We start from the raw sequence: 27566 nt of genomic DNA, 5'->3' as shown, positions 1-27566 counted from the left end.
AGGACCTCGTGAATAATGGATCTTCGAAAGGGACGTATGTAAGAAATCTCCGTGAAGATTCCCATGTCGATCAGTGGACGGCTAGTCCTGACGACATTCTGCAGAAGGTCAATGCGAATGAGATTTTATGCAAAAGGGGTAGAAGCCAATTGAAAGAAGTCTTATTGAAGCATAGAGATGTATTTTCCGAGAGACCAGGTACTATTAAAAACTTCCAGTGTGAGATTGAACTCACCACCACAGAACCTGTGTATCGATCTCCATATCCCATACCTATAGCAAAAAGGAAACTCCTGGAGGAAGAATTAGAAAAGTGGAGACAATGGGGTGTTATAATGCCTTGTAATTCCCCTTACTTGAACCCTTTAATTGTAGTTGACAAGCCTGACGGTACAGTACTCCCATGCATTGACTTCAGAAATTTGAATAAAATTGTACGTGTTCCACGAAATTCAGTTGAGCCCATTTCGGATGCCTTACAAAAATTTAAAGGTGCTCGTTATTTTACAAATCTGGATCTGGCTTCTGGATATTTACAGATCCCTGTAAATACTGACTGCCAACCATGTACTGCCTTCTCCTATAAAGGACGTCAGTGGATGTTTGCTCGAATGCCTTTTGGTATCTCTAGTGCTGTGTCAATTTTCATAGCTGCCATGCATGCTGTATTTGGTCCTGAAACCGAAGAGTATCTAACTCAATATATGGATGACTTGCTGATTTTCGACAAAGAACTCTCCAAGCATCTCGAACATCTGGACGAAGTGTTGCAGCGACTCCAAGAAGTGGGGATGACTGTAAAGCTGCGAAAATGTGAATTTGTCAAAAAGGAAATTACCTACTTGGGTCACATTGTTTCTGGAGATGCTATCAAAATCCAACCAGACAAAAATTCAGTCGTTAAATTATTTCCTAAACCTAAAACTAGAAAGGATGTTCGGAAATTTCTTGGCCTCGCCAACTGGAGGCGGAAGTTCATTGAAAATTTTGCAGCTAAATCTGAACCGCTCACCAAGCTGTTAGGTAAAAATCAACGTTGGATTTGGAGAGACGAGGAAGAACAAAGTTTCCAGCTACTGAAGAATGAACTTGTAAGAGATGCTGAATTAGCACAGCCTGATTTTGAACAGGAATTCTGTATCCAATGCGATGCTTCTGGGAAAGGATTGAGTAGTATTCTTTTCCAAATGGATGGTGAAGAGAGAAAGGTCATTCAGTATGCAAGCCGAAAACTGAAGGAGAACGAACGCCATTACTCCATCCATGAGTTAGAATGTTTGGCCATAATCTTTGGAGTTGAGAAGTATGCTGTTTATTTGAAAGGTAGGCCCTTCACTATCTACAGTGATCATAAAGGGTTGGTATGGTTACAAGACACCCGTAACTGGAACAGTCGTTTGACTCGCTGGTCTTTAAAACTCCAACAGTACCAGTTTAACCCGAGAAAGCCCAATGTCACCTGTAGGTGACAGCTTTTTAATATTTTTTGTTATTGTATGCTGTGGCCAGGCATATATTTTTTCTATGTCAAACTGTTCATTGACTTTTTCTCAACTGAATTGTTGCATTTTTGAACTGAGGGACATTTTGTGGAACTTTCTGGAACTATTGAAGTAAAGATGGCTGCCCTTAGGAAGGACGACACATCACCTGTTCCTGGAGAAGGACATTCAAAAACATCAAAATGGTAAGATGATTAGAAGTTTATTACTTTTACTTACTCTTAAAGGTTTAAGGTTTATGTCTGGTAAATATAAATTGTCTCCCTGAACAATTAGTTGGTGTAATTGTTGATTAAATTTGTAGTGTCACCTGTAGGTGACATTGGGCTTTGGAAGTCATAAATGTATAAAGGACTAGGACATAATTTGCATTGTAGTGTTAATTTTAATAATTATAATTGTAGTAATAATATAATTACAATATAATATTGTAACAATGATGTAATAATAATAATAATAATAAAATATAATTTTAATAATTTTAGTCCTCCAGTGAGTAATTATTTATAGTTATTGTAAAAACAAATATAAAAACATTGAGACTTGAAAAATAAACACAAAGAAAATGCTTTCCTCATCAATAATAATGATAAATCTTGGGGGCAAAACAATGATATAGTATCTTATTCTGATATACACTGTAATGCTGTGGTATGTGTATTACAGTCTAGTACTAATAAAAAAATAATACAAATTTTTGAACTTGGAATCTACTATCATTTCAGGTTGAATATGGATGAAGCATTACAACTTATTGAAGAAAATGATGATGACAATGATGAGGTTCTTTTCCCACCTGATGATGATGGATTCCCAGATGAAGACAGTGGGGATGAGATGCACAGATGTCAATCACCTTCCTCCAGCAATGCTCCTTGCCGAGGAGTTATCATGATTCACAAGAGACCGCAACAATTGAAGAGACAATAATTGATGCTAGTGGAATCGGGAGGGCATGTTCATGGGTGGCGTCGATCGTTTCGACCAGAACATTCACTCCTTGAGGGTCAGTTTCAGGGGTAAAAAGTGGTGGTTCTCCTTGTTTGCCTTTGCAATTGATGCAGCATGCCACAATGCATGGTTGATTTTCAAGAAAGTGAATGGCAAAAATGTGACTTTCCGACGATCACTGGTGGAATCATTCTGCCGTTTACATGGAAACCCTCCTGACAGAAGTCCCCAAATTGGTTCTGTGTCCTTGCGTGTACCAAATGAAGTCAGACAAGACATCAACATTGCCGAACATGTAAAGGTAGAGTATTCTCAAAGAACATGTAAACACTGCCACAAGAGGACACGGATAATATGTATGAGGTGCGGTGTAGCATTACACATACAAAGTGGGTACGAATTTCATGCACATACATGAACAGGAAAAAGTGTAAAGTGTTATGTCAAGTTCTGACATTGTTAATATCATCTGTGATACATAAAACTGAAAAGGGAGGTATAAAACAGAGATGTTTACGTTATATTCATTTTGGTACCTTGAACGCCCAATGTCACCTACAGGTGACACCCCTGTATTTTCGAGCAGGATAATAAAATCTTTATTTTTTCTTCATTTTATTCCATTTTGATGCAAAACCAATCAACCATGTTAATATGATCACAAAACTCACAGAAATAAAGTCATGGGCTTTCTCGGGTTAAAATAGTATACGTCTCTGGTCGCGAAAACAATCTGGCAGATATTTTATCTCGGTATCCTGCTGATGATATACCCCAGATTCATCCTGAAAATAGCCAGCAGACATTCAGAATAAACTACCTGTGGGCCGAAAGAGGAGAAATAGATGACGTCGACAAGTGGAGAGAGGCACAATCTGAAGATGAATTCTGCAAAAATTTACTCCAATCTCTAAATTCTAAGGAACCTAACCTCAGATTGCATCGTTCCTATCGCATTCAGGAAGGGATTTTATTTAAGAAAGGATCGGATAATCAGTTCCTTTGGAAATTGTGTGTTCCGGTGGTAATGAAGCAACCTCTCTTGAAAGTAATTCATGATGAAGCTGGACATTTTGGAGTATCCAAGACATTGAAGCGACTTGCAGTACGATACTTCTGGAAAGGCATGAAGGATGACGTGATACAGTAAATCCGAGATTGTGAAATTTGTGCCCAGAGTAAACCAGACAAATTAGGGATACTCAAGGAGACCCTTCATACCAGTCCCAAGCAACCTCATGAGATGCTTTCTCTGGACTTGATTGGGAAGCTTCCTCGGTCTAATGGATACCAGTACATCTTGAGCCTTATTGATGTGGGTACACGTTTTGTCTCCGCATATGCTTTACAGACTGCCAGCACCACAGAAATTATAAACACGCTTCAGAGAGGATATTTTGCTCACTATCCAAACGTTATGTTTACCCTAAGCGACAGAGGAGCTCAATTTACCTCTAAGCAGTGGAAGGAATTTACCAAAAGCCGTGGTATCCATCACATTTGCACAACAGCTTACAATCCAAAGGGGAACATGGTAGAACGAGCAAATCAAGAGATAGTCAGATTACTTCGTTTATTTTGTTATTGAGAACATCAGACTTGGTCTCGATACATATCAAAAGTTGTTTGGTTAATTAATTATTCCATTTCTGAGACTACTGGATATTCACCTGCTGAACTATTCTTCAACCATCCCATACCCAGAGAGATCCTAACCCATTTCAATTGGCCCGAACGGGAAGAAGCCCAACCAGATTGGAAGTCCAAATTATTCTTAGCCCAAGTCAGGGAGAAGAAGAAGCTGTCGAAGGATTTAAAACAGAAGGGAAACGCTAAGACAGTGACAGTTGGAGACTTCGTGATGGTTAAAAACCATTCCTTAAGCTCCTCACTAGATAGGACCATTCAAAAGTTATTTATGTTGTGGATAGGACCTTATCTAGTGGACAAAGTGGAAAATAATGTTGTGACATTGCTAATTCCAAGGACTAAAGAATTATATGGTAAGGTTAACTTGGATAACCTAAAACTGGTGCGTTTTTCGGAGGATAAAAAGAAAAAATTTGTACTTTAAAACTAAGTTTCCTCCAGGTAGATAAGTTCCTTCCTGAAACTTAGTTTCCGAAAGGAAGGGGCAGATGATATGATCCACATTTTTATGTGACGTTGCCAGTAGAAGATATGTCACTAATGTATTTATTTTTATAAAAGAAAGCGTAATTTCTTTGTTATTATATGTAATATTGCACCCTGTTTGTAATATATATCTTTTGTTTAATGTTTATTGTATTTTATGCTCTGTTATGAGTAGTTTAATGTATCTTCATGTTTGCAAGAGTGCACTATACGAATTTGTATTTCTAAAGATGTATAGATGTCAGTTTTGTTGATAGTATCTTTTTGTAGATAGTGAATGATTCATCTGTACTTTAATCTGTGTTCTCGAAAATAGTATAAAAGCGAGGGTATCGCGTAAGAATCATCACACTTTTTCGCCACGGATCGACGAAGCTTTTAAACTTAAAAAGAACTCCTCGGTGTTGTGCATACATCTTGGTATGGTAGTTCGGGGCGCAAGCTAGGCCTATGTGAACATAGGTACGCCGATAGCCATGCATTGATGATATGCACAATACTGTAACCATTCTACGTCAAATAATAAAGTTAACCTAAAGATTAATTTGGAAATAAAAGGCTAAAGAGCAAATATTGGCTCAGTTATCATTGCATATCTCTTGGTGTGGTAGTTCGGGGCGCAAGCTAGGTCTATGTGATCATAGGCTTGCCGATAGCCACGCATTGAGTTTTATGCGTTTTAATTGAGTCAATTCATCGACAAAACGAAATCCTCGCCTTCGTCTCAAGTATAGTTGCATTATAATTGCAATAAATAAAGAATAAAACTTTTCAGTTTATACATACGGCAGTAATGTGGTTTTATTTCTCTGTGCTGTGAATATTGTCTTCGCCTAACACTATCCCTGTACCTGAGAGGAGTCTGTGTACTTCACCGAGTCTCATCGTTCACCGCTGAGTATTATTAAGTTAGTATTAATAGTATAATAATACGACGCGTGAAGTAATTGTGCTTTAGAACGTATCAAATTTTCAACTTAGCTTTTCCTCCATGTTACAAATTTTCAAGTTAACAATTAAAGCACTGTAAGGTATCTGTAAAAATGAACTGTTGATAATTTTACTTCTATTATAAAAAAGTAACTTTGTTATAGTTGCATCTACTTATAAAAGTAACTGGTTACAGTTCTAAAAAAGAGTAACTGCTTTCATGATATTCCTGGCATTCCTCTGAATGCATTGCCTTGGACTGTACCCAAACTACAAAACTTTTGGCTATAACTACCTTCCGCTGTACGCCAGCTACCATCTTCTTCAAAGTGGAACACCACTGCCCAGTGCTTCAAAAATTCTGGGTCAATCCCAAGCGGTAGCTCCACATCAGACAGCATTTCGACTGGTGTAGTCCATAGGCTTACCCTTGCCATTCTTATTTCAGAGTCATACTCCTTAGGAACCCCAAATATACCACGGCTAGAGAACATATCTGGCTGTTCAACACAATGTGTAACCGGAATCTGAAAAACAAGATAATACAACCGTTAAGTTTTGTCAAATATGAGCACAGTCAAAATTAATCTTGTGAGGATGGTCTGATTATATTCATATAAAATTGCAACAATAACATTATTAATAGTAATGTAATAAACTAATAATAATGTAATCAATACTAAATATAAATTTATAACTATTTATAGTAGAATTAGTACAGACTTTGAAGTGGACATTATTAAGTGAGGGTTGTTTGCTTGAGACCTGGGGTAGCTGGAAAGGTGCTCATATGGTTTAACATGGTGACAATGAGACAAGTGGCGTACACCACTCTATTTCATTTTCCCCCACACTTTTCAAGTTTTTTCTCTTTGGTTTTCTCCTGGGTTACTACTTCCCTGAAATGAATTTCATTTGTGAACTAGATTTAACGAGATAGTATGGATTTGAGTTTCTGTTTTAAACCCAATCGGGCCTGGACTTACAGTTTACAGTGGGACCCGAACCGCTATGATAAGATATGATAAGATTTATTTCATCCATGAATCAGTTATTTGCGTATACAGGCATTGATATTGGACATGTCAGTTTGTTTACATTATCATAAATAATGTAGTATAATAAAACAATGAAATACAATTTATTGTTACAGTAGGATATAGTAGCATTATAATACAATTAAATGATGTCAATACAATATATGGTAAATGTGGAATATAATAAAATATCATTGAGTACAACATAATGTAATAAAACTCATTAATGAAAATGTTACCTTTGTTGTGAAGAAAAAAAACATAGTCTACATACATACATATATTATTGCAGGCTTAGATATTCATCAATTGAGTAAAAGCAGTGTTCTAGTAAGTATTTGTACAATTCTTTCTTAAAAGCTTTGTAGGTTTCAATGTTTTTATGTGGTTTGGAAGGTTGTTATACAAGAGAGTCCCTGAGTGCTTAGGTCCTCTTTCATATAGAACTGTATTGTGTACAGGTATTAGTAAGTTAGGTATATTTCTTGTGTTGTAATTGTGTATGTCATGGTGGTACCTAAACAAATCGTAGAACGTTGCTTTTACATAGCAGAGCAGGTGAAAGATGTACAAGCATGGGAGTGGCAGAAAACCTAGATCCCTGAACAGCTTCCTACATGGTTCCTTTGGTCATGCCCCCATCATGATTCGTATAACTCTCTTTTGTAAGATAAAGATTTGCCTACTGTTGTATGCATTTCAATTAGGTGCAAGTTCCCTAGAAGCAAGAATATCGTTCGAAGAAATATTTTGACTAAACAGGGTGATAAACAAAGGATGTGCCTAAGACATCCTAGATCAACAGATCTTCGTGGACCACAGTTTGGTCATGAGGGAATTTTTAAATTTCCCCCTTTCAATCGGTACGTATGATTCCATTGAAAATGCCCTAGAACCTAGAAATAGATTCGGAGAAATATACGAAGCATACAGGTTGATTGGGGAAGGAACCTGCTTGATTTCGTGAGGAAACCAAATCCTCGCGGACCACAGGTTGGGTACCCCTGGACATTAAGTTTTTCATTATTCCCTCGTATACGTCATTATGTGACATTTCAATTTGGTGCGAGTATCCTACATGTTAGAATATAGTACGAAGAATGATGTGGATTATGCTGGCTTATAGAAAAATGTTGTAGTTATGCAATCCTAGGTTAACCGATTCTTTCGGGCCACGGTGTTTTTTTTGTTTTTTTTTTTTACAATTAACTGCATTTGTATCCGTACGTGTATACATTTTCGTAATACCAGTGACTTTCGTGTACTGCCCCCCCCCCAAAAAGAAATTCAGAAACTGCTATTCGCATAATTTTGCGCCTCTCTTGCATTGGATGCCTTTTTTTTACGCTCCTGGCTACCCTGCGCTACCAGATATTTGTGTAGCTTCAGCTGCGTTAATGACGCTTACTTCTGATTTCAATTCGGTGCTAAGAACACCGACGTAGTATTTTTTTAATATCTGTGCAATTATATCTAACCTGAATGTTTTTAAGAATATTTCAAGCAAAAAATGAAAAGGATCACGAACAATTTATTTGGCTGCGTGAAGCTTCTCCCTCCTCCAAGAGAATACTGACGTTGAAGTAAGAGAAAATGTTTCCAATTTTTTCTTCCAGTTATCTCAGAGATTCAGGCAATCCTGATTTAGTTGCAAGAAGCTACTAATCTGATATATTCGTATAAGTCGATAACACAAAATTGGAAGGAAGAATATTTGGGTAAAAGTTAATTTCTTGTACAGCTGAGGTGGGGAGGGGTGATTATCTGATTATAGTACCTACGTGCGTCCCACTCTGGCATCATATATATATATATATATATATATATATATATATATATATATATATATATATGCATGCTAAGGGGGTTGCAGAGAACTGCGCTACGCCACTGGTGCAATATTATTAATAAAAGTGTTGTAGAACATTCTCCGCCTTGCCTCGATAATTATTTCTCTCCATCGTCACGTTATTCAAAAAGCCAAAAAACTAATTTTATCTCGTGTATACTGAAAGATTTCCCTGAAGGGAGGGGGGCTCAACCCCCTGATCCCCACCTTGGATACGTGCTATTATCAGTAACAGGGTTATAGAACAATCTATCTTGCCTAGATAATGATTTCTCTCCTTAAATTATTGTCACATTATTCAAGAAGTCAAAAATCTAATTGCATGTGTAGACTGTAAACTTTTCGGGGGGGGTTGATTCCCCTGTACCCTACCTTGGATACGTGCTTTTATCAATAACAAGGTTACAGAATATTCTCCGTCTTACCACAATGATTATTTCTCTCTTTAAATTATCGTTACATAATTTTATTTCACCACAAGAAACCAAAAACCTCATTTTATCAAGTGTAAACCTAAAACTTTCGGGAGGGCTCGAGCCCCTAAGCTCCCTGCCTTGGATACGAGCGTGGTGTGGCTTGTCTGTCTGTCTGCTCCTCCCCCCACAATCTGCAGTAATTTACCATCCTGCTATTACCGGCTTACATCGTAGCAGACGGGCTTACATGTACACAACTCACAATGTGAGGGGGGGAGTTATTCAAGGACACTGTCACACACACAATAGCCACAAATAAGTTTAAAACATTGGAGAGAATTACTCACAATTTCATTGATCTCGTATTCATTGAAATCTGTAATATCGAAACTTTGTAAATCTGCCGACCTCAAATAATAGCTACAAATATAGTAAATAACATTAAAAATTAATACTTACAACTCCGCACCTCTTGCTCAGCTCACATGCCTGCCTTCCTCTGGGCCAGTGTTGCCACAATCTGTAAGCACAATTTCCCTTTCCAAGGGGTAAAATTTCCCTTTTTCGTCCATTTTTCCCTTCGTCTAAAGAAATAATTAAATATTATCGTTGATCCATGTTCGTATGTATGTATAAAATGTTAATCAATTTAGCTCTTAAATGCTACGACGCCAGGGGTACCGGGTTCGAATCCCGGCCTGGGCATGGCTGTTTGTGAGTGTCCATTCATAAATTTCATCGTATCATTACTCATCCCCATCTTTGCAATTAGCCAAAAGTGGCAGAAAAGCGAAGTAAAATAAACCAAATCAAACGATAGCCAGATGTGGGTCAACCCAAATTCCACCCTTCCTCTCAGAACAAAGTATACGACAAAATAAAAAAAATAATAAGTTCTCATTTTCAAAACTGGAATCTGTTATAATGTTTAATATAATTAATGTTTAGTCTGTCTTAAAATTTCCCTGAAAATTCGCTATTTTTCATCGAATTTCCCTTTCACTTAAAATTAGCTCCAAATTTCCCTTCATGTGGCAACACTGCTCTGGTCTGGTCGACGACTCTTGGTGCAAAGAGAATGGTCTTGGTGACGACTGTTCGCCAACACCCAACCCAAGCAGAGTTGGCAGAGACGGTGGCTCAGCTCTCGGGACGTTCCCGTTCTCAAAGTCTGCGATAAGTTCCGTATCCGCAGTATTTTAGTCCCACACACTTCACACATGTTTAACTTACACATAATATGAAATCAGTTACACTTGATTCAGTAGCGTAGCAAAGTTTCCTGCCCCCCTCCCCCCTGCAACTAAAATAGTTGGGGCCCCTGCAGAAAACTGAAGTACCTTGTCACACCATACTCCATAGTTAAAATAGCTATCTAAATTAATCGGAAACACGTAACAGGTGTGAACTATGTAGGAAATTTGTCTCATTTCTTATTTGCATATGAAAGGGCTTTGAAAATTTGGTGAGATGGGAAGTTACATTTTAAATACAACACATAAAACTAATATTAGTGGTAAAAGTTCATGAATTACCAAGTTTTATTGGTTATTGTGTCGCAGTGGCGGCGATTGGGTTCCAAAACGCGGGCAAGGGCAATTTACTCTTCCTTGGTAGATAAGGTTTAGCATAGTGCGGAGGCAAAAGTGGCAAAAAATGGGGGGGGCAACTGCCCCCTCTCTAATCGCCGATACTCATTGTGCGGCAATAAAAAACAGACTGGTCGAGCAACTGAATCTTCCTACTGAATTCATAACTGTAGACAGTTTATACTCAAAAGATTGCGATAAGCGGTAAATCTATAAAGGTGGGAAATGAGGGATTTATTTCCTATTTGAGGATTGCCCGACCCTGTGGTCGAGTGGTTAGCACATCGCGCTGCGACGCCAAGGGTCCCGGGTTCGAATCCCGGTCGGGCTTGGTTGTTTGTGAATGTCCATTCATCAATTTCATCATTTCATCACTCATCCCCATCTTCGCAAATTAGCCAAGAGGCACAAAACGCGAAGTAAAATAAATTAAATCAAATCAAATCAAATCAAATCCTATTTGAGGCGATCAGCAAGCATTTCTGAGGACCCACAGGTTAAGTTGCCAGGGCTCCTTTGATTGAGCCAGTACGCCCCTGCTTTTTATCGCAGACATCGTCTTATGATATGTTACTGGGAACCCACTACACCATCCCCCATAAAAAATAAAACAGTGTAAGTTTTTTTGTCATGCCCATTGACTCGTACAATACAGAACTCTGTTGATACGTATTCTAAGTTCACCGACAAGAAAAAATGGATCGGGTGTTTCTATTAAGTGATCATATCAGTGAATTTCGAGTTCTAATTTTGTCATTGTTGACGTGCTTTTTGTCTATTTCGTATTTCTTTTTTTTTAAAATAACCGACACTATCTGTTGGATTTGTTATATTATATAAAATTTCAGGAGCTTAGAGAGACCAATGCGGGGCCGGCTAGTACGCCACTGACTTGATGCATATGCAAAAAAGAGAAAGAATATATATATAAAGAAAATTATACACATTGTTCACTGAACAAAATTTAAGGGGGCCCACTTTAGGAACTATTTTCCAATGTTCAAAATTGCATCCCTCTGAAAGCATAAGATTTTCACAATGAAGTCATTTTTTTCTCGCTATGGGAGAAGACATATTAATTAAATTAAGTACATAACGAACTATTTCAGGCTGAAGTACCATTTATTTTGGCTTGATGCTTTCCCTCATATTCAGAAAAAACAAAATGGAGGCCCACATTTGGTACACTTCATCTAATAATAATTATAATAACAACAGCAATAATAATAATAATAATAATAAACGTTTCTATGACTCTGCCCCCCTTGAGAAAAAAATCCTGTGGGCGCTCTCGTCATGGAGCATAATTGTCTGCATTGAATATACTAGAGATTATGTTTTCATTTATCACGTAATCTTTTTTTTAACTTTGTGAATTTTTCTAGGTATATTAAAAGGGAGGGGCAGGCTTTTCCCAGTTCAACAAGAGTTTAATTCAAATTAAAGTATGGTGCTAAATTATCACTTCAATTGAAATGGTTTCGAATATGTTGAAACAATACTGCAATGGGATGCTACCGCAAGTGCCGAGATCACCATGGCCGTATTTAGAGGGGGGGTTTCTAGGGTTCAAACCCCCCCCCCCGAAACTTCCGACATGTTGGATTAATTGATGTTCAGAAACCAAAATCTGTAACAAATTTTCAATTTTTTTTTCGAAGCATCACAAAAATACAAGGAGACAATGTTGAAACGATCGAGCTAGAATTTTCATACATTTGGAATTATGAAAGTTGAGTGAAACAGGATTTATTCTCGGAATCGCAGCCCGCGACCCCTCCATTATCACTTCTGCTGTCATCTTTCCAGTGTTGTTCCTGCGTCACAAGGAATATAGACTGAAGATTCCTTTATGATTGTCCCAAAATTCCCTTTCGAGCTTTTTTATTCCCCGTCCGATAAAGTCGAAAATAAATCCCCCTTGATAGGAGTTCAAACCTAGTGCCTCCAGTTTCGTAGCTCATTACGTTCGCGATTGAGGTTACAATCCATGCATCAGGCTAAGCTTTTAAAGAGAATAACTGGTTCCACACTTTTCAATATTCCAAAAATTTAATTTTAAAGTCAAACAACAAAAACTTTATGACTAAAATTTCCATCTAAGTTTTAAAGTTTTTTCTTGAAGGTATCTAAAGTTTAATGACGAAGTAAAATAATTGTGCATTTCAGTACACACTGTATGAAACGTAAAAAAAAAAAGAAACTTATACTGGATATTCACTCATCTGCTGGATTGAGTAAGCCCCCTCAAGGATATAACAATAATATAATAATTATTATTATTAGTATTATTATTATGGAATAAAATTGTTTTATTATTGTGAAATTTTAATTATTATTGTACAATTATTATTATTATTTCTATTATTCAAATTTCTGGTGACGCCCTGGGAACAATTATGAATGAACCCCCCCCGAAAATTTTTCCTGCCTACGGCCATGGAGATCACCGCACGTCCCTGCAGTTTTCTTTCACTTGAAATCTGGCAACGTTGGCACAAACTATTATCTGCTACAATGTTCTTAAAATTCTATTTTCACAAACTACATTCTCCGTCTTGCCTTGATAATTATTTCTCTCCTTAAATTATCGAGAAGCCAAAAACCTAATTTTATCATGTGGAAAGGGAAAATTTTCGAGCACCCTGTACCCCACCTTGGCGGCTGGCAGCTTGTATGATGGGTAGTGCCAACGTGATCAAGAAATCGAAAAATTTTCGCTAGTATATGTCATAGTAATCTAATGAAAGAGGTAATTTTAATGAAACTTGTTTAATAAAATTGCAGACAAAAATTCAGAGTTCCTAAGATTGGTTTATTTTACTTCGCATTTGTACTACTTTTGGCCCAGGCCCAGGCCGAGATTCGAACCCGCAATCCCTGGCGTCGAAGCATGCTGTGGGGAGGCGGCCAGAGTTTCTAAGAAATAAGTGCGACTATTAAAATTTCGACGCCTGTCACCTTTACCATTTTTTTTTTTTTTGTTATTTTTAAATAGAATTGATGTTTAAATCTGGCGTGGGACAGCCAAGTTGTTTAACTTTTAATTTAATATCGTATAGTTCCTTGGAAAACGGTGTATGTAATAGTGCTCTAATCTGACTCATCTTTACTAACTACCCTTCCTTTCACACACCATCGGACACTTTCACTTCACTAAAAAGAAAAACACTGAACAATTAGAGACACCGAGTCGATCGGTATTCTCGCCTTGCTTTGTTTATGGGGGTTATTCCTGAGTAAACAAAAAAGATCGATCAGACAATTCGATTATTGATGGCGGGGAAAGAACTTCCGGTTTGGCGAATTTTCCAATGTAAACAAGTAGAATACAAATTGTCACCGAGCTCTTATAAGAGATCGGAAACAAAATGTATCACTTAAAATTTTTGAGTGATATCGATAAACAAAGGTACCTAGAAAAGATCGACAATTTCCCAGATCCTTTGGATGCACATATAAGAGACAATACTAATATTTTCGAAGGCAATGTTGATCTTCTACCATCAGTTTCATTTTTGAAAAGACTTCTCCAGGTTGAAATGAAGCTTACATTAATTATAAACATTGAAATACTTCGATCACAACAGTAAAAGAAATAATAGTAATTACTAAGGTTAAAATTATTGTTATACACTAATACCTAATTAAATACATTTTATTCAAATTTAATTATTATATTATTGTTGTTGTTTGTTTATTATTATCATGCTATTCGATCCCGAGTGAATATCCAGCACAACTATTTTCCATTAATACTTTTACATTTCTTAGTTACTATACTGAAATACACACATATTGTAGTTTGATATTAACTTTTGCAAGTGTCGTTCAAGAATGGACTTTAGAAGTTAGAAAAAATACTCACAAAGTTTATATTGTCTGACCTCATCTAAAATTATAATTTTTCCAATTCTGAAAACTGTGGAACCATTTATTCTTTGAATTAAATGGTAGAATATGAAAAAATATCCTGGTTCCTGCATTTTCACTCATTTTTTCGATCTACTACATATTTTACATTGATTACTCTGTTCGAATACTAACCAAGTTAACTTTATTTCTGTTAATAACAGTAAAAATAACAAACTTCGTGCTTTTTTGCAACTTTTAATGAAGGGTGCCAAATTCCATAAATATGGTTGTTCCGCGTTCATCAGAATATATTTTTTAAATATTGTGACTAATTTTACTTTAACTAAAGCGATAATAGAGGCCACCAAGGGAACCTCCAAGTAGCTATTTTAAGTTTGCTGTAGGAAAAATAAATTTACCACAAGAAATTATTTAATGCATTCTCAAACATTTAAATTAGAATAATATTGTTCTTTTCCACTGACCTTATTTAAGATTAATGGCGAACTTGATAAAAGGACCATGTCAGGAAATTTAAATAGGCTATGAGTAGACCTAGTGGCCCGGTACCAAGTCAACATTTGGGGCTCGGTGGGGCTCGCAGTGTTGACAACAGTTTACTCGAAAAAATCACCAAGGTTTTTGGTCTAACCTAACCTAAAAAGCAAGGAACTGACAATTTTGCTTGAGAGTTCACAAACCGGAAGTGGGGCTCGATCGCCTTAATGGATTTCTCTCGTAAGGCGCAGTGTTGCCAACTCCTTACCCGAAAAAATCACCAAGATTATGACGCTCGTCGTAGCCTTTTATGATGTACATTTTGAGGGCACAGAGTTGGCAACACTGTGGGTTTTTACTGTAGCTTTTTATGAGGGGGGGGGTTTATTGCTTTCTGTTTACATCTGGCAACACTACCGTAGATTGACAGTGTTGTTAACCTACTGGGTTTTTTTCACTGTAAATTTTTATCAAAGGGCCTGAGGGGTCCATGTATTTTTTTATGTCTGGCAATACTGTTGGGGGCCTAGTGTTGGCGACACTGTGGGTTTTTACTGTACCCTTTTATGAGGGGGGTCTATTTCTTTTTGTTTACATCTGGCAACACTACCGTAGTTTGACAGTGTTGTTAACCTACTGGGTTTTTTCACTGAGACTCGAATCATTATTTGAGGCTCGTCGTAGCCTTTTATGATGTATATTTTGAGGGGCACAGTGTCGGCGACACTGTGGGTTTTTACTGTAGCCTTTTATGAGGGGGGGTTTATTGCCCCCTTCCCCCCCCCCTGTTTACATCTGGCAACACTACCGTAGATTTTTTGACAGTGTTGTTAACCTACTGGGTTTTTCACTGTAAATTTTCATCAAAGGGTCTGAGGGGTCCATGTATTTTTTATGTCTGGCAATACTGTTGGGGGCCTAGGAATAATTGTACAACAATTTGTACCTAATTGTACAACAACTTGTACCTAATTGTACAACATATACACAGACATAAAAGAGAGAGCCTTCCCATAACTTACTTTATGTACAATTTATATGTTTTTACAACTGTGAAAAGAAAGCATATGTGTTCTGTATGCATACATTTATTCTTATTTTTCGAAGTTGAATGAAAGCACATGTTTTTACGCCTCTCGTAATACTGACCTTGCTCCACTGATTTTAAATTGCTTCCATCCGCTTTTTTTTCTGTGTTATTTCCGTATGCACGCAACATTCGCTTTCAATAGACAGAAGGAGTGTTAGTATAGCAGGCTCCGAGTTTACAATTTATTAAATTAAACAATAATTTATGTAAGAATATACTTGTACTTACCGAACACAAAATAATAAAAAGCACATGTGAATATTTGCGTGTGTTCATGTTATATGACGACTGAGTAAAAAAATAATGTTGACTCCCCGAAAGATAAAAGTTCTTAGTTCGACATCAGATGCATGCAAATTTTATGTTTTGCTCTCCAAAATCTTGATTTTTATGTTTGTGCTATTTGTCATACAGCAGAGGAGAAGAGGGGAGAGGGAGGGGAGGGGGTACTATTAGCGCCATCTATTAGCAAACAATAGAAATAAAAAGTAGGGTCAAACTTTTTCAACACCCAAACATTTTAAACGTCCTCGTTTAGTAATACGATCAGCAAAAGACGTTTAAAAGAGTACTCTTAGTCGATAAAGCTAATTGCTAGGGCCCCTATATTGCTAAAATGTTCTTTGATTTGCATATTTCTCATACCGCCATATGTTGTTCTAGTTGACTTCTTCCAAAAAAATGCTAATTAGCGAGAGTTAATTAAGCAAGGCAAGTAAAAGAAGCAAATAGAACAACATATGGCGGCGTGAGAATATGTAAAAAATTCGATTCAGAGGTGGATCGAATTAAAATTGGGGGATATTTTGCATTTTTTCCCTATAATGTACAAAACATTTACCGTACATAATCTTTTCTATTTACAACAGTATAAAATAAGAGGAATGTGTGACAATATCCATATTAATTAGAAAGGTATGTTGTATGCTAGGTTAGCTAATTGTGTCTTCTACAGCTTCACTGTATAGAGGAAAGATGGAAAAAGAGAGCTCTACAAAAACTGGTGCTCTTAACAATATTGTACGTCCGTGAAAATTATATATAAATAAGGCATAAGCGTATTATCTGCTTTCATGTCAGATTTTCCCAACCTGTGAGCTGTAGTGTTTAGGTGACAAGCGACCTGCTCAAATATAATACTGTCGACAATATTGTACGCCCCGTGAAAATTATATATAAATAAGGCATAAGCGTATTATCTGCTTTCATGTCAGATTTTCCCAACCTGTGAGCTGTAGTGTTTAGGTGACAAGCGACCTGCTCAAATATCATACTGTCGACAATATTGTACGCCCCGTGAAAATTATATATAAATAAGGCATAAGCGTATTATCTACTTTCATGTCAGATTTTCCCAACCTGTGAGCTGTAGTGTTTAGGTGACAAGCAACCTGCTCAAATATGATACTGTCGACAATATTGTACGCCCCGTGAAAATTATATATAAATAAGGCATAAGCGTATTATCTGCTTTCATGTCAGATTTTCCCAACCTGTGAGCTGTAGTGTTTAGGTGACAAGCAACCTGCTCAAATATCATACTGTCGACAATATTGTACGCCCCGTGAAAATTATATATAAATAAGGCATAAGCGTATTATCTACTTTCATGTCAGATTTTCCCAACCTGTGAGCTGTAGTGTTTAGGTGACAAGCGACCTGCTCAAATATCATACTGTCGACAATATTGTACGCCCCGTGAAAATTATATATAAATAAGGCATAAGCGTATTATCTGCTTTCATGTCAGATTTTCCCAACCTGTGAGCTGTAGTGTTTAGGTGACAAGCGACCTGCTCAAATATCATACTGTCGACAATATTGTACGCCCCGTGAAAATTATATATAAATAAGGCATAAGCGTATTATCTGCTTTCATGTCAGATTTTCCCAACCTGTGAGCTGTAGTGTTTAGGTGACAAGCGACCTGCTCAAATATCATACTGTCGACAATATTGTACGCCCCGTGAAAATTATATATAAATAAGGCATAAGCGTATTATCTGCTTTCATGTCAGATTTTCCCAACCTGTGAGCTGTAGTGTTTAGGTGACAAGCGACCTGCTCAAATATGATACTGTCGACAATATTGTACGTCCGTGAAAATTATATATAAATAAGGCATAAGCGTATTATCTGCTTTCATGTCAGATTTTCCCAACCTGTGAGCTGTAGTGTTTAGGTGACAAGCAACCTGCTCAAATATGATACTGTCGACAATATTGTACGCCCCGTGAAAATTATATATAAATAAGGCATAAGCGTATTATCTGCTTTCATGTCAGATTTTCCCAACCTGTGAGCTGTAGTGTTTAGGTGACAAGCAACCTGCTCAAATATCATACTGTCGACAATATTGTACGCCCCGTGAAAATTATATATATAAATAAGGCATAAGCGTATTATCTGCTTTCATGTCAGATTTTCCCAACCTGTGAGCTGTAGTGTTTAGGTGACAAGCAACCTGCTCAAATATGATACTGTCGACAATATTGTACGCCCCGTGAAAATTATATATAAATAAGGCATAAGCGTATTATCTGCTTTCATGTCAGATTTTCCCAACCTGTGAGCTGTAGTGTTTAGGTGACAAGCAACCTGCTCAAATATCATACTGTCGACAATATTGTACGCCCCGTGAAAATTATATATAAATAAGGCATAAGCGTATTATCTGCTTTCATGTCAGATTTTCCCAACCTGTGAGCTGTAGTGTTTAGGTGACAAGCGACCTGCTCAAATATCATACTGTCGACAATATTGTACGCCCCGTGAAAATTATATATAAATAAGGCATAAGCGTATTATCTGCTTTCATGTCAGATTTTCCCAACCTGTGAGCTGTAGTGTTTAGGTGACAAGCGACCTGCTCAAAAATCATACTGTCGACAATATTGTACGCCCCGTGAAAATTATATATAAATAAGGCATAAGCGTATTATCTGCTTTCATGTCAGATTTTCCCAACCTGTGAGCTGTAGTGTTTAGGTGACAAGCGACCTGCTCAAATATAATACTGTCGACAATATTGTACGCCCCGTGAAAATTATATATAAATAAGGCATAAGCGTATTATCTGCTTTCATGTCAGATTTTCCCAACCTGTGAGCTGTAGTGTTTAGGTGACAAGCGACCTGCTCAAATATCATACTGTCGACAATATTGTACGCCCCGTGAAAATTATATATAAATAAGGCATAAGCGTATTATCTGCTTTCATGTCAGATTTTCCCAACCTGTGAGCTGTAGTGTTTAGGTGACAAGCGACCTGCTCAAATATGATACTGTTGACAATATTGTACGTATATTGTATTGTATAGGAGACTAGAAGCATATAATTTGGCGAAAAAAAAACCAAGTAAGGTCATAGAAAATAGTTAAAAAAAATAAACAATTATATTTTGCATTGCACAGCATTAGGTATTAAATAACATACCCCCAAAAAATCTCTGCATTATGCGTTCTGTAAAAAATTGCCCTACGTGCCAAATTGCTGTGTCAAGTAAACATTTTCAAAGGCACTGTCGTACTTGTGTGCCGGGAAAGCGAATATGTGCAACCAAACTGTGCTCTAAGTGTGGAATAAATTTTTCTATTGACAACTTCAAGCGACACCAGCTTACTTGCAAGAGCACTGGAACATCTCTACCGCAACCTTCCAAGCGAAAGGTAGAAGTAACCTCCCTCGATGCATCGCCACCTACCAAACGCGTCAAGCTGGCGAAGAAAGCAGACCGATTTGCGTTTGAGCATTTATTAGAAGACTTTAACATAACATCAGACAGCTTCTGCGATGTGCGTAGTTTTCTGGAGAGCGAGCGAGCTAAGATAATATCCATCCTCAACGATGCATTGGCTACATACTCCACTAAATTCTATGCTGTGCTATGCTGCAAGTATAAGAAACCGTCTGATGAAATATATAAATTCTTCCATGCCACAAAAGCAAAAACACTGCATCAGGCAGATATCACTGACCTCGACAGCATCTACGACAAGTTTGTCGAGGAGTTTGTGGCAAAGCACGAGGAGCATCAGGCTAAAGGCTCGGGCGGTTCGCTGTGTGGCGACCCCCACGAACTTCGTCTGAAACTTAGCAAGTCCCTGCCACTGGCAGGGTCTAGCTATATTGCCCTGCCACCCGAGGTTGAAGCAAGGAAAGCTGTTCTCAATATTCAGAACAAAGACACCAAATGTTTCCTCTGGTCGGTGCTGGCAGCATTGCACCCTGTTCACTGGAAAAACAGTCCACGCCGTGTTAACCACTACACGCAGTATGAGTCGGAACTAGAGGATGCAATGGCCGGGATTGCCTACCCTGTAGAAGTCTCGCATATTCGCAAGTTTGAGGTTGGTGCTCGTGACTTGTTGGGCCTGCAATTAGCCATCAATGTTTACGGTCTCACCGAGAACGAAAATGAGGTCCATCCCATCCGGGTGAGCAACGTGAGCAACAACAACGAGGTACGAGAAATCAACCTCCTGTTCATCAAGGACGAGACCCATCACCATTACACCCTTATCCGTTCCCTCTCTCGGCTTGTTTCGAGCCAACGGAGCAGTGATAGTCACCACGTCGAGGTGTGTCGCAGGTGCTTGGCTACATTTAATAATCGAGAACAGCAGGATTACCGGCGCATCAGAGGTCCCAACATTGCTGCTGAGAAGCTAGCTCGCCACATGTTCTACTGTGGTACCAACAAGCCTGCACGAATTATCCTGCCCGAACCTGGTGCAGTAGAGTGCTTTCGCATGCACAGTGCTATGGTGAAGCATCCTGCCTATATTGTAGCAGACTTCGAGGCCTTTCTTCAACCTCTGTCTAACTGCGAGCCCAACCCCGAAACATCCTCTACCATTCCTTTCCAAATCCACGAGGCCTCGAGTTACTCCTATGTTGTGGTGTGGCGAGACCAACATATTGCCTCCGAGCCCTATGTGTATCGCGGTCCCGACCCGGCCAAACACTTCCTGGAGAGAATGCAACGGGAAGCCATCAAGATAGGGAAGGTGCTGTTGGCCCCCAAGCCCATGCTGCCTCTGTCTCCCAAAAACAAGCATCAGCACGAAATGGCTCTAAATTGTCCTGTTTGCAACTCGGTCTTCACTGACGATAACAAAAAGGTCCACCACCATGACCATTATGGGACCGGAAGCTACATTGGCCCGTGGTGCAACAGATGTAACTTGAGAGCCAGGGACCCGCGCTTCATACCGGTCTTTTTTCACAATGGCTCGGGATATGATTTCCATCACTTGGTTACACATCTAGGGTACGACAATGCGAGAATCAATGTCCTGGCACAGAACGAGGAGCGTTATATTAGCATCAGCAAGTGGGTGCCGATCCCCAACTCAAGCAGCAGCATCGAGCTTCGGTTCCTCGACTCTCTGAGGTTCCTCCAGGCAAGCCTCGATGCTCTTGCTGGGAAGCTCAGAGACGACCAACTAGCCATTACCACATCAAGTTTCCCGAACTTAGATGTCGCACTCATCAGACGTAAAGGGGTCTACCCCTACGAATACGTCACAGACCCTTCCAAGTTCGAAGAAGAGTTGCTGCCTCCCCAGGATAAGTTCTACAGCCAGCTGAGAGGTTCAGGTATTACCGACGAGGAGTACAAGCATGCTCAGTCTATGTGGGTCGAGTTGGGTTGCCGAACTTTCGGTGATTACCACGATGCATACCTGAAGCTTGATGTGACGCTTCTTGCCGATGTGTTCCAGGCGTTTCGGGCGACTGCGATAAATATTTACAACCTGGACCCAGTATATTTTTACAGCCTTCCTGGACTGGCATGGTCGGCCATGCTCCTGCTGACTAAAGTTAAACTTTCACTTATCTCCGATAATGATATGATGCTTTTCATCGAGAGAGCTATCCGGGGCGGCATGGTCCAAGTGTCGCAACGCTTCGCACACGCCAACAATCACCACATGGCCACTGGTTACGACCCCTCCCAACCATCAAGCTACATCATGTACACTGATGTGAATAATCTTTACGGGCACTCCATGATGCAGCCACTCCCAACAGGACAGTTTGAGTGGGCTGATCCTTTATACCATGACATCGAAAAAGAGTGCGACGAGTTTGGGTTTTTTGCCGAGGTGGACCTTGACTTCCCCGAGAAGCTGCAGGATATATTCTGTGACCTTTCGCCTGCTCCGGAATTCAAGTGTCCACCTGGCTCGGATCAACCGAAGCTCGTCATGGACTTGGAGCCCAAAAAGCGTTATGTGCTACACTACCGGAACCTCCAGTGGTTAATGCAGCAAGGGGTCTCGGTCAAAGCAGTTTACGACGTGCTCTTGTTCAGGCAGTCTCCATGGTTGAAGCCGTACATCGAACTGAACACCAAACATCGCACTGATGCCACTTCGGAACTTGATCGCGATTTTTTCAAATTAATGAACAATGCGGTATTTGGGAAGACCATGGAGAATGTGCGAAATCGCGTTGATGTGAGGTTGGTGACGAAGAAAACACAGTGTCGTCGACTTGTTCCAAGCCCGCTGTTCAGGTCTCGAACAATTTACAACGAACAGATGTCTCTGATTCACATGAACCGGGGCAAGATGCTACTCAACAAGCCCATCTATGTGGGAGCTGCAGTTTTGGATCTGAGCAAGTTGTGCATGTTCGAGACATATTACGGCATACTACGTGCACACTACAACCACAATATCTCGCTCCTCTACACAGACACAGACAGCTTGGTGTACCATGTTCGCACGGCCGATGCGTATGGTGATATAGCCAAAGTTCCAGCTCTTGTCAAGCTCTTCGACACATCGGGCTATCCCCAGCTAAACCGGTATGGAATTCTGCCCCGGAACAAAAAAATACCCGGCAAACTCAAGGACGAGAAAGACGGGGATGTGATTGTGGAGTTTGCTGGACTTCGTGCCAAAGCCTATGCGATCCGGGCTGAGGGTTCTGTAACAAAAAAGGCAAAGGGTGTAAGCAGGCAAGTGGTTCGGGAGCACCTCAAGTTTGAGGATTACCTCGAGTGCCTCAGAACAAAATCGCCCATTCTACAAAAAGAGCATCGTATCCAAAGCGTCGATCATGTGCTTACAACTAATATTGTCAGGAAAGTTGCTCTGGATGCACACGACGACAAGAGGTGTATTCTTGAATGTGGGGTCCATACACTTCCGTGGGGCCACTATCGCCTCCAAACTAGTAAGACCTGCCCAGAGTGTAACAAAAAGTAATAGGCAATGCGAAAAAAAAAAAAACAATTTTAATTTACTTCCACTTCCTCGATTACATGCATGCATGGCACAGCAAAATTAAACTTCTGGAAACTGCTAATTGCAATTTGTACTTATATATATAAAATTCCGCATTTCTTATTGTGTGCTATTTTTTTTTTTTATTTAAAACTGTTCAGTCACTCTTTCATTCTTGACGTCATACACAAATGTTTTCTCTGCAATAAGAATGACACTGCACAGAGTATCTGCAGGCAAGGCATCGTGGAACTCGCATACAATCTTGATGTTGGTACGATCGTTGACCACCACTTGCTTTCTTTTCGTGGTGTTGATGACGGTCATGGGTCTCCGTGCTTTGAATTCGCTGGGCGCGTAGTACACGTCCACGCTTCCCTCGGTCACGCGTTTGTAAGCCGTGTAAGCTTCGTAAAGTTTGAGGTAATCGTTTTTGGTCATGTCGAGGTTGTAATTCTCGCGCGGGAACACTTCGTTGCGTCCATTTTTGAGATAAACGTTCTTGATCTTGCAGTCGTCGAACTTGCTGGAATCTTTTTCCTGATCGTTATCGCGTCCGGTCTGAAAAAGCACTACGACAAAATCTGGCATGTCGAACTGTATGTTGTTGAACTGCGTTGTTACGTCGAATTCCATGTGACTTCCCGACGCCATCTTCTGCACGCACTGGTAACCGGGAAAGTGAATCGGCACCTGCGGACTTTTCAAGATCTCCGCTTTGTACTTGAGGGCGTAGTTCGTTTCGTATTCCACCACCGGCATTCTCAATTCCATGCTCCGGATGACGCATTTCGCCGCTTCGGGTAAAGTGTTGGCTATCGGCGTGGTGCCGTCCGGACCCAAAGTAGCGTATCGCATCAGTGCGTCGTTGTCGTTGGCCGCTCTTCGAAACGTAACCCTCAGTCCTCCCTTCCACATGATCTCCTTGTAGTCCGAGAAGAAACCAGGCAGCAGACGCATGGGAAAGAGCACCGTGTGACTTTTCGTCGATATTTTGGTTCCGGCTTCGAATCCCCCGGCCTGGTAGTACGCTGCGTCCGTTTTGGATAATTTCAACGTTCCCACCGCCGTCGACGTGATGCCTGGATAATCTATTCTGTCGATGACGGTGTTGTGTTTCCTCACCTCCACCTGCGAGAACAGGTGAGGCACGAAGTTGTCCACGAGTATCAAGTTTGCTGCTGCGGGAAACGCGTCTCCGCTTTCCTTCTTCACCACGTCGAATTGAAGGTAGAGGTCCGCTCTGTGAGGATGAATGAACCCGTCGCCTACGTCCACGTCGTATTCGATCTCCCTGTTCGCTTCGTTCAGATTGGCGAACGTGCGACGGTTGGGAGGGAAAGATTGCAATTCGTAACTTTCGATTTGCTCCATTTTACATGTATGGTTATTTATTATACGTTGATCTCCACGATGGCCGTCGTAGTGGCACCTGCGAAATCCACCACGTCTCCTTTCTCGTTCGTCACCACCAACTCTATGTCGTCTATGCGGTTGCGACATACTGGAAAATAGATCGGCGAAGAGGGCGTGTAGATGATCGGTTCCATGAACTCGGAACTTGGTTTGAAAGTGGCTATGATTCCCGTCTGCTTGTGACTTCCTAACAATCCGTCCGAAGATTTCGTGATCATACCTTCCGCCACGTTGCAGTGTACGTTCAGAGTCTCTATAGCCAAGAATTTAGGAATGTTGGTTGCTACGTGCTTGATGCCAGCTTCGAGTTTGGTGTTGTTCTCGAAACCTAAAAGTTCTCCCATGGTGCCCAGGTCCACGGTCTCCGTCGCGGATAGGATTTCCACTCTGTGCGTGACCGAATTTTGAGAAAGGTATGTGCCTTTGGGTAACTGAGCTTGCAAAGTGGAAAGATTGTATTGTCCTGGCGTGACGACGATGTGTTCGCTTCCGACGCTAATTTTGTTGTTGTGCTGCGTAACATTGGGTATGAGGTACATGCTGTAGAATGCACGCAGAGCCACGGATTTAGGATAGACGATGTCGTCGTGCAGCGTGAGTTTCAAGATTGAAGATTCGCTCGTGAGATGGAACACGCCCATCCTAGTGATGCTGTTTGAGGTTCCACAGTGCTTTCTGGAAATCCTCGATCGTAGGGTTATTTATTTTAGAGAGAAACGCGAGCACGGAGAGGCAGAGATGACCGCAGTTCACGTCTCCGAAATTTTGAGTGCGTTCGTCGTTGTAGTATATAGAGGTTTTGCTCGTTTTCAGATAATGAATTAAATTTGTAGGTGGAACACCTCCGAAAGAATCGAAAACGAATGCTTTATCATCGTTTTTGTGGTAACATATCCAATGCGTGCCTGGATTTTCTTGACCGTCCAAGTTGACTACTCCGCATTCTCTTCTTTTAACGCTTGAAGGTAACGAGTCGGACATGAAAACTCCTCTGAAGTGCTTGATTTGTAACGGTTCGATCAGAGATTCAATGTCTCGGTTAGTGAGTGCTTCTGTTTCTTTTTTTTAAACTTTCTCATCACACCCTTTCCTCCTTTCTTCTCCATGGCCAGGTTGTGACGTTTCTGTTCTTCCAACTCGGCCTTGTTCTTCTTCGAGTCGATGACGGTTTTCGCGATGGCGGCGCTACCGCCGGCCAAACTTCCAACGGCCCCCAATGCTGCCAGGATGGCCGGGATGCTGAATATGAAACCTCCGACCTTTTGCTGTTTCCGCGAACGCTGCAATCTTTTCAATTGAGGTGTGCTGAGCAGTAATTTCATTCCGTGTCCTTTCGACAAGCAAGAACGTTTCTTCTCGCGTTGTTTCTTGGTGAGTAACCCATCGAGGGTACCTAGATTTTTAAGATTGGAGTATGGTATCTGGTACACGACACCCTTGGGCTTCATGTTGATGCTCTATGTGTTATTTTCACGGTATGTTATTTATATATATATTCTGAGATTTTTTCTGGTGTAGTTTTTTTACGGTATGTTATTTATATATAAATGTTCCGAGATTTTTTTTCACGGCCTCGCAGTCGTTACACAAATTCTATTACGTGCTTCGTTTTCTTGCCAAGAAGTTCCTTTGTCCCCTTGTACACGATTCGAGTTTTGTTCTCGATTAAAATAGATAGCTTCTCGTCGGATAACATGTTAGCGTATCGATCTGGTAAAAATAGACTGTATTGTGCGTTGAGCAACAGGCGTACCTTGGGACCATACTGGGTAGAAACGATTGAACCGGAAGTTATCGTGTAAGGTTTGTCGACTTCCAATTCCTGAATTTTTACATACTCGACTGACAAATTTAGCATTTGTTTTAATGCTTGGAGATCGCTCATTTTTTCAGTCGTCATATCAAAAAAATTTCAGAGTGTTAGAGAGAAATTTAATTGTTTTTCACTATGTGTGTTATTTATATATACCGAAGATTATTTTTTTATGATGTGTGTTATTTATATATCAAGTTTTTTTTTTTACTGGATGTTATTTATATACCCCACCCCAATTTTTGTTTCGTGTTCATGGCGATGGTGGTACCCAGTGCAGCGACCCGTTCACCCAGCGATGCGTCTCTGCTCACGAACCTTTCGAAAGCTGCATGCTCCAATTTTCTGTCTGCTTCGTGACGTGCGTCCAGATCCGTCTGCGTGGTGTTGTAGGCGATGTCGTGATCTTTGCATGCGGCGTCCAACGGATTCACACCCTTGTCTCCTCTCTCCAATCTTTTCTCGAGTTTGGTACCCGGTCCGCAGTACTGGTAGCCAGGTAGATGCATCTCGAAAGGTAACTTGTTGATGATGTCGTTCACGAGTCCCTTTCCTTCGGCCACGTTCCAAAATTTCGGAGGCAGCGTGTTGATGATTTTGATCAGGTAACCTATGCCCTTGTCGTCGTTCACGATGAAGTTGGAAAGTTTCGTGCTGATCATGTCCACGATGCCAACCTTCTCGTTGTAGAAATTACGGTTGCCTGCATTCTCTTCGCCGGCTATCACCAACAATCGGTCCACGAGTTTCCTAACATCGTCCACCCAAACGAATTCTTTGGGTAGCGTGTTGTAGCGTTTGACGCCGCTGCCTGTTTTGACCTGGTTCCAAATCGGTTTGATGAGATTCCTGTACTTCTCGCCGCTGCTCGATTTCACCCTATTCTGCGAGGCGTCGTTGTTCTGGTACAAGGCATCCGTCATGATCAGAATTTCCTTGTAACTTTGGTAATCTTCGTCGGTGTAATCTTTCGGCTGCTTTTTGGCAACAAGTTCCCACAGTCCCACCGTACCCGGATACCTGTTCCAACTATCCTTGTCGCCTAAATTGACTTTAATGTCGTTGCCTTCGAAGGTCACCTTCGATTTCCCAATCTTCCACACCACACCGCCGCCTTCGCTGGTTTCCATGCTGGGATACAATCCGAACACTTCATCCTTGTCGAATTTCCCCGTGCTCAGGTAGTCTCGTGCCAAAGGTCCCAACTCGATTTTATCCGAAGACGTGCTACCAATAGCTCGACGT

The 27566-nt window shown here is 40.2% G+C and overlaps 1 protein-coding gene across 1 annotated transcript in view; it reads right to left on the bottom strand.

Moving 5' to 3' along the window:
* LOC146004095 (uncharacterized) overlaps positions 1 to 27566 on the bottom strand; it is a 93679-nt gene that overhangs the window by 7229 nt on the left and 58884 nt on the right. The window contains exon 2 of the mRNA XM_083142738.1: positions 5815 to 6046. Coding sequence (XP_082998864.1) covers positions 5815 to 6013 — 199 coding nt within the window. The 5' untranslated portion in view covers positions 6014 to 6046. The remainder of the gene's footprint in view (positions 1 to 5814; positions 6047 to 27566) is intronic.

Source organism: Lepisma saccharinum, chromosome 21, assembly GCF_977018435.1.
Source record: "Lepisma saccharinum chromosome 21, izLepSacc3.1, whole genome shotgun sequence".
In the NCBI taxonomy this organism is placed as follows: Eukaryota; Metazoa; Arthropoda; class Insecta; order Zygentoma; family Lepismatidae; genus Lepisma; species Lepisma saccharinum.
The sequence above is the reverse complement of the archived record's forward strand: the minus strand, read 5'-3'. Positions and strand labels throughout refer to the sequence as shown.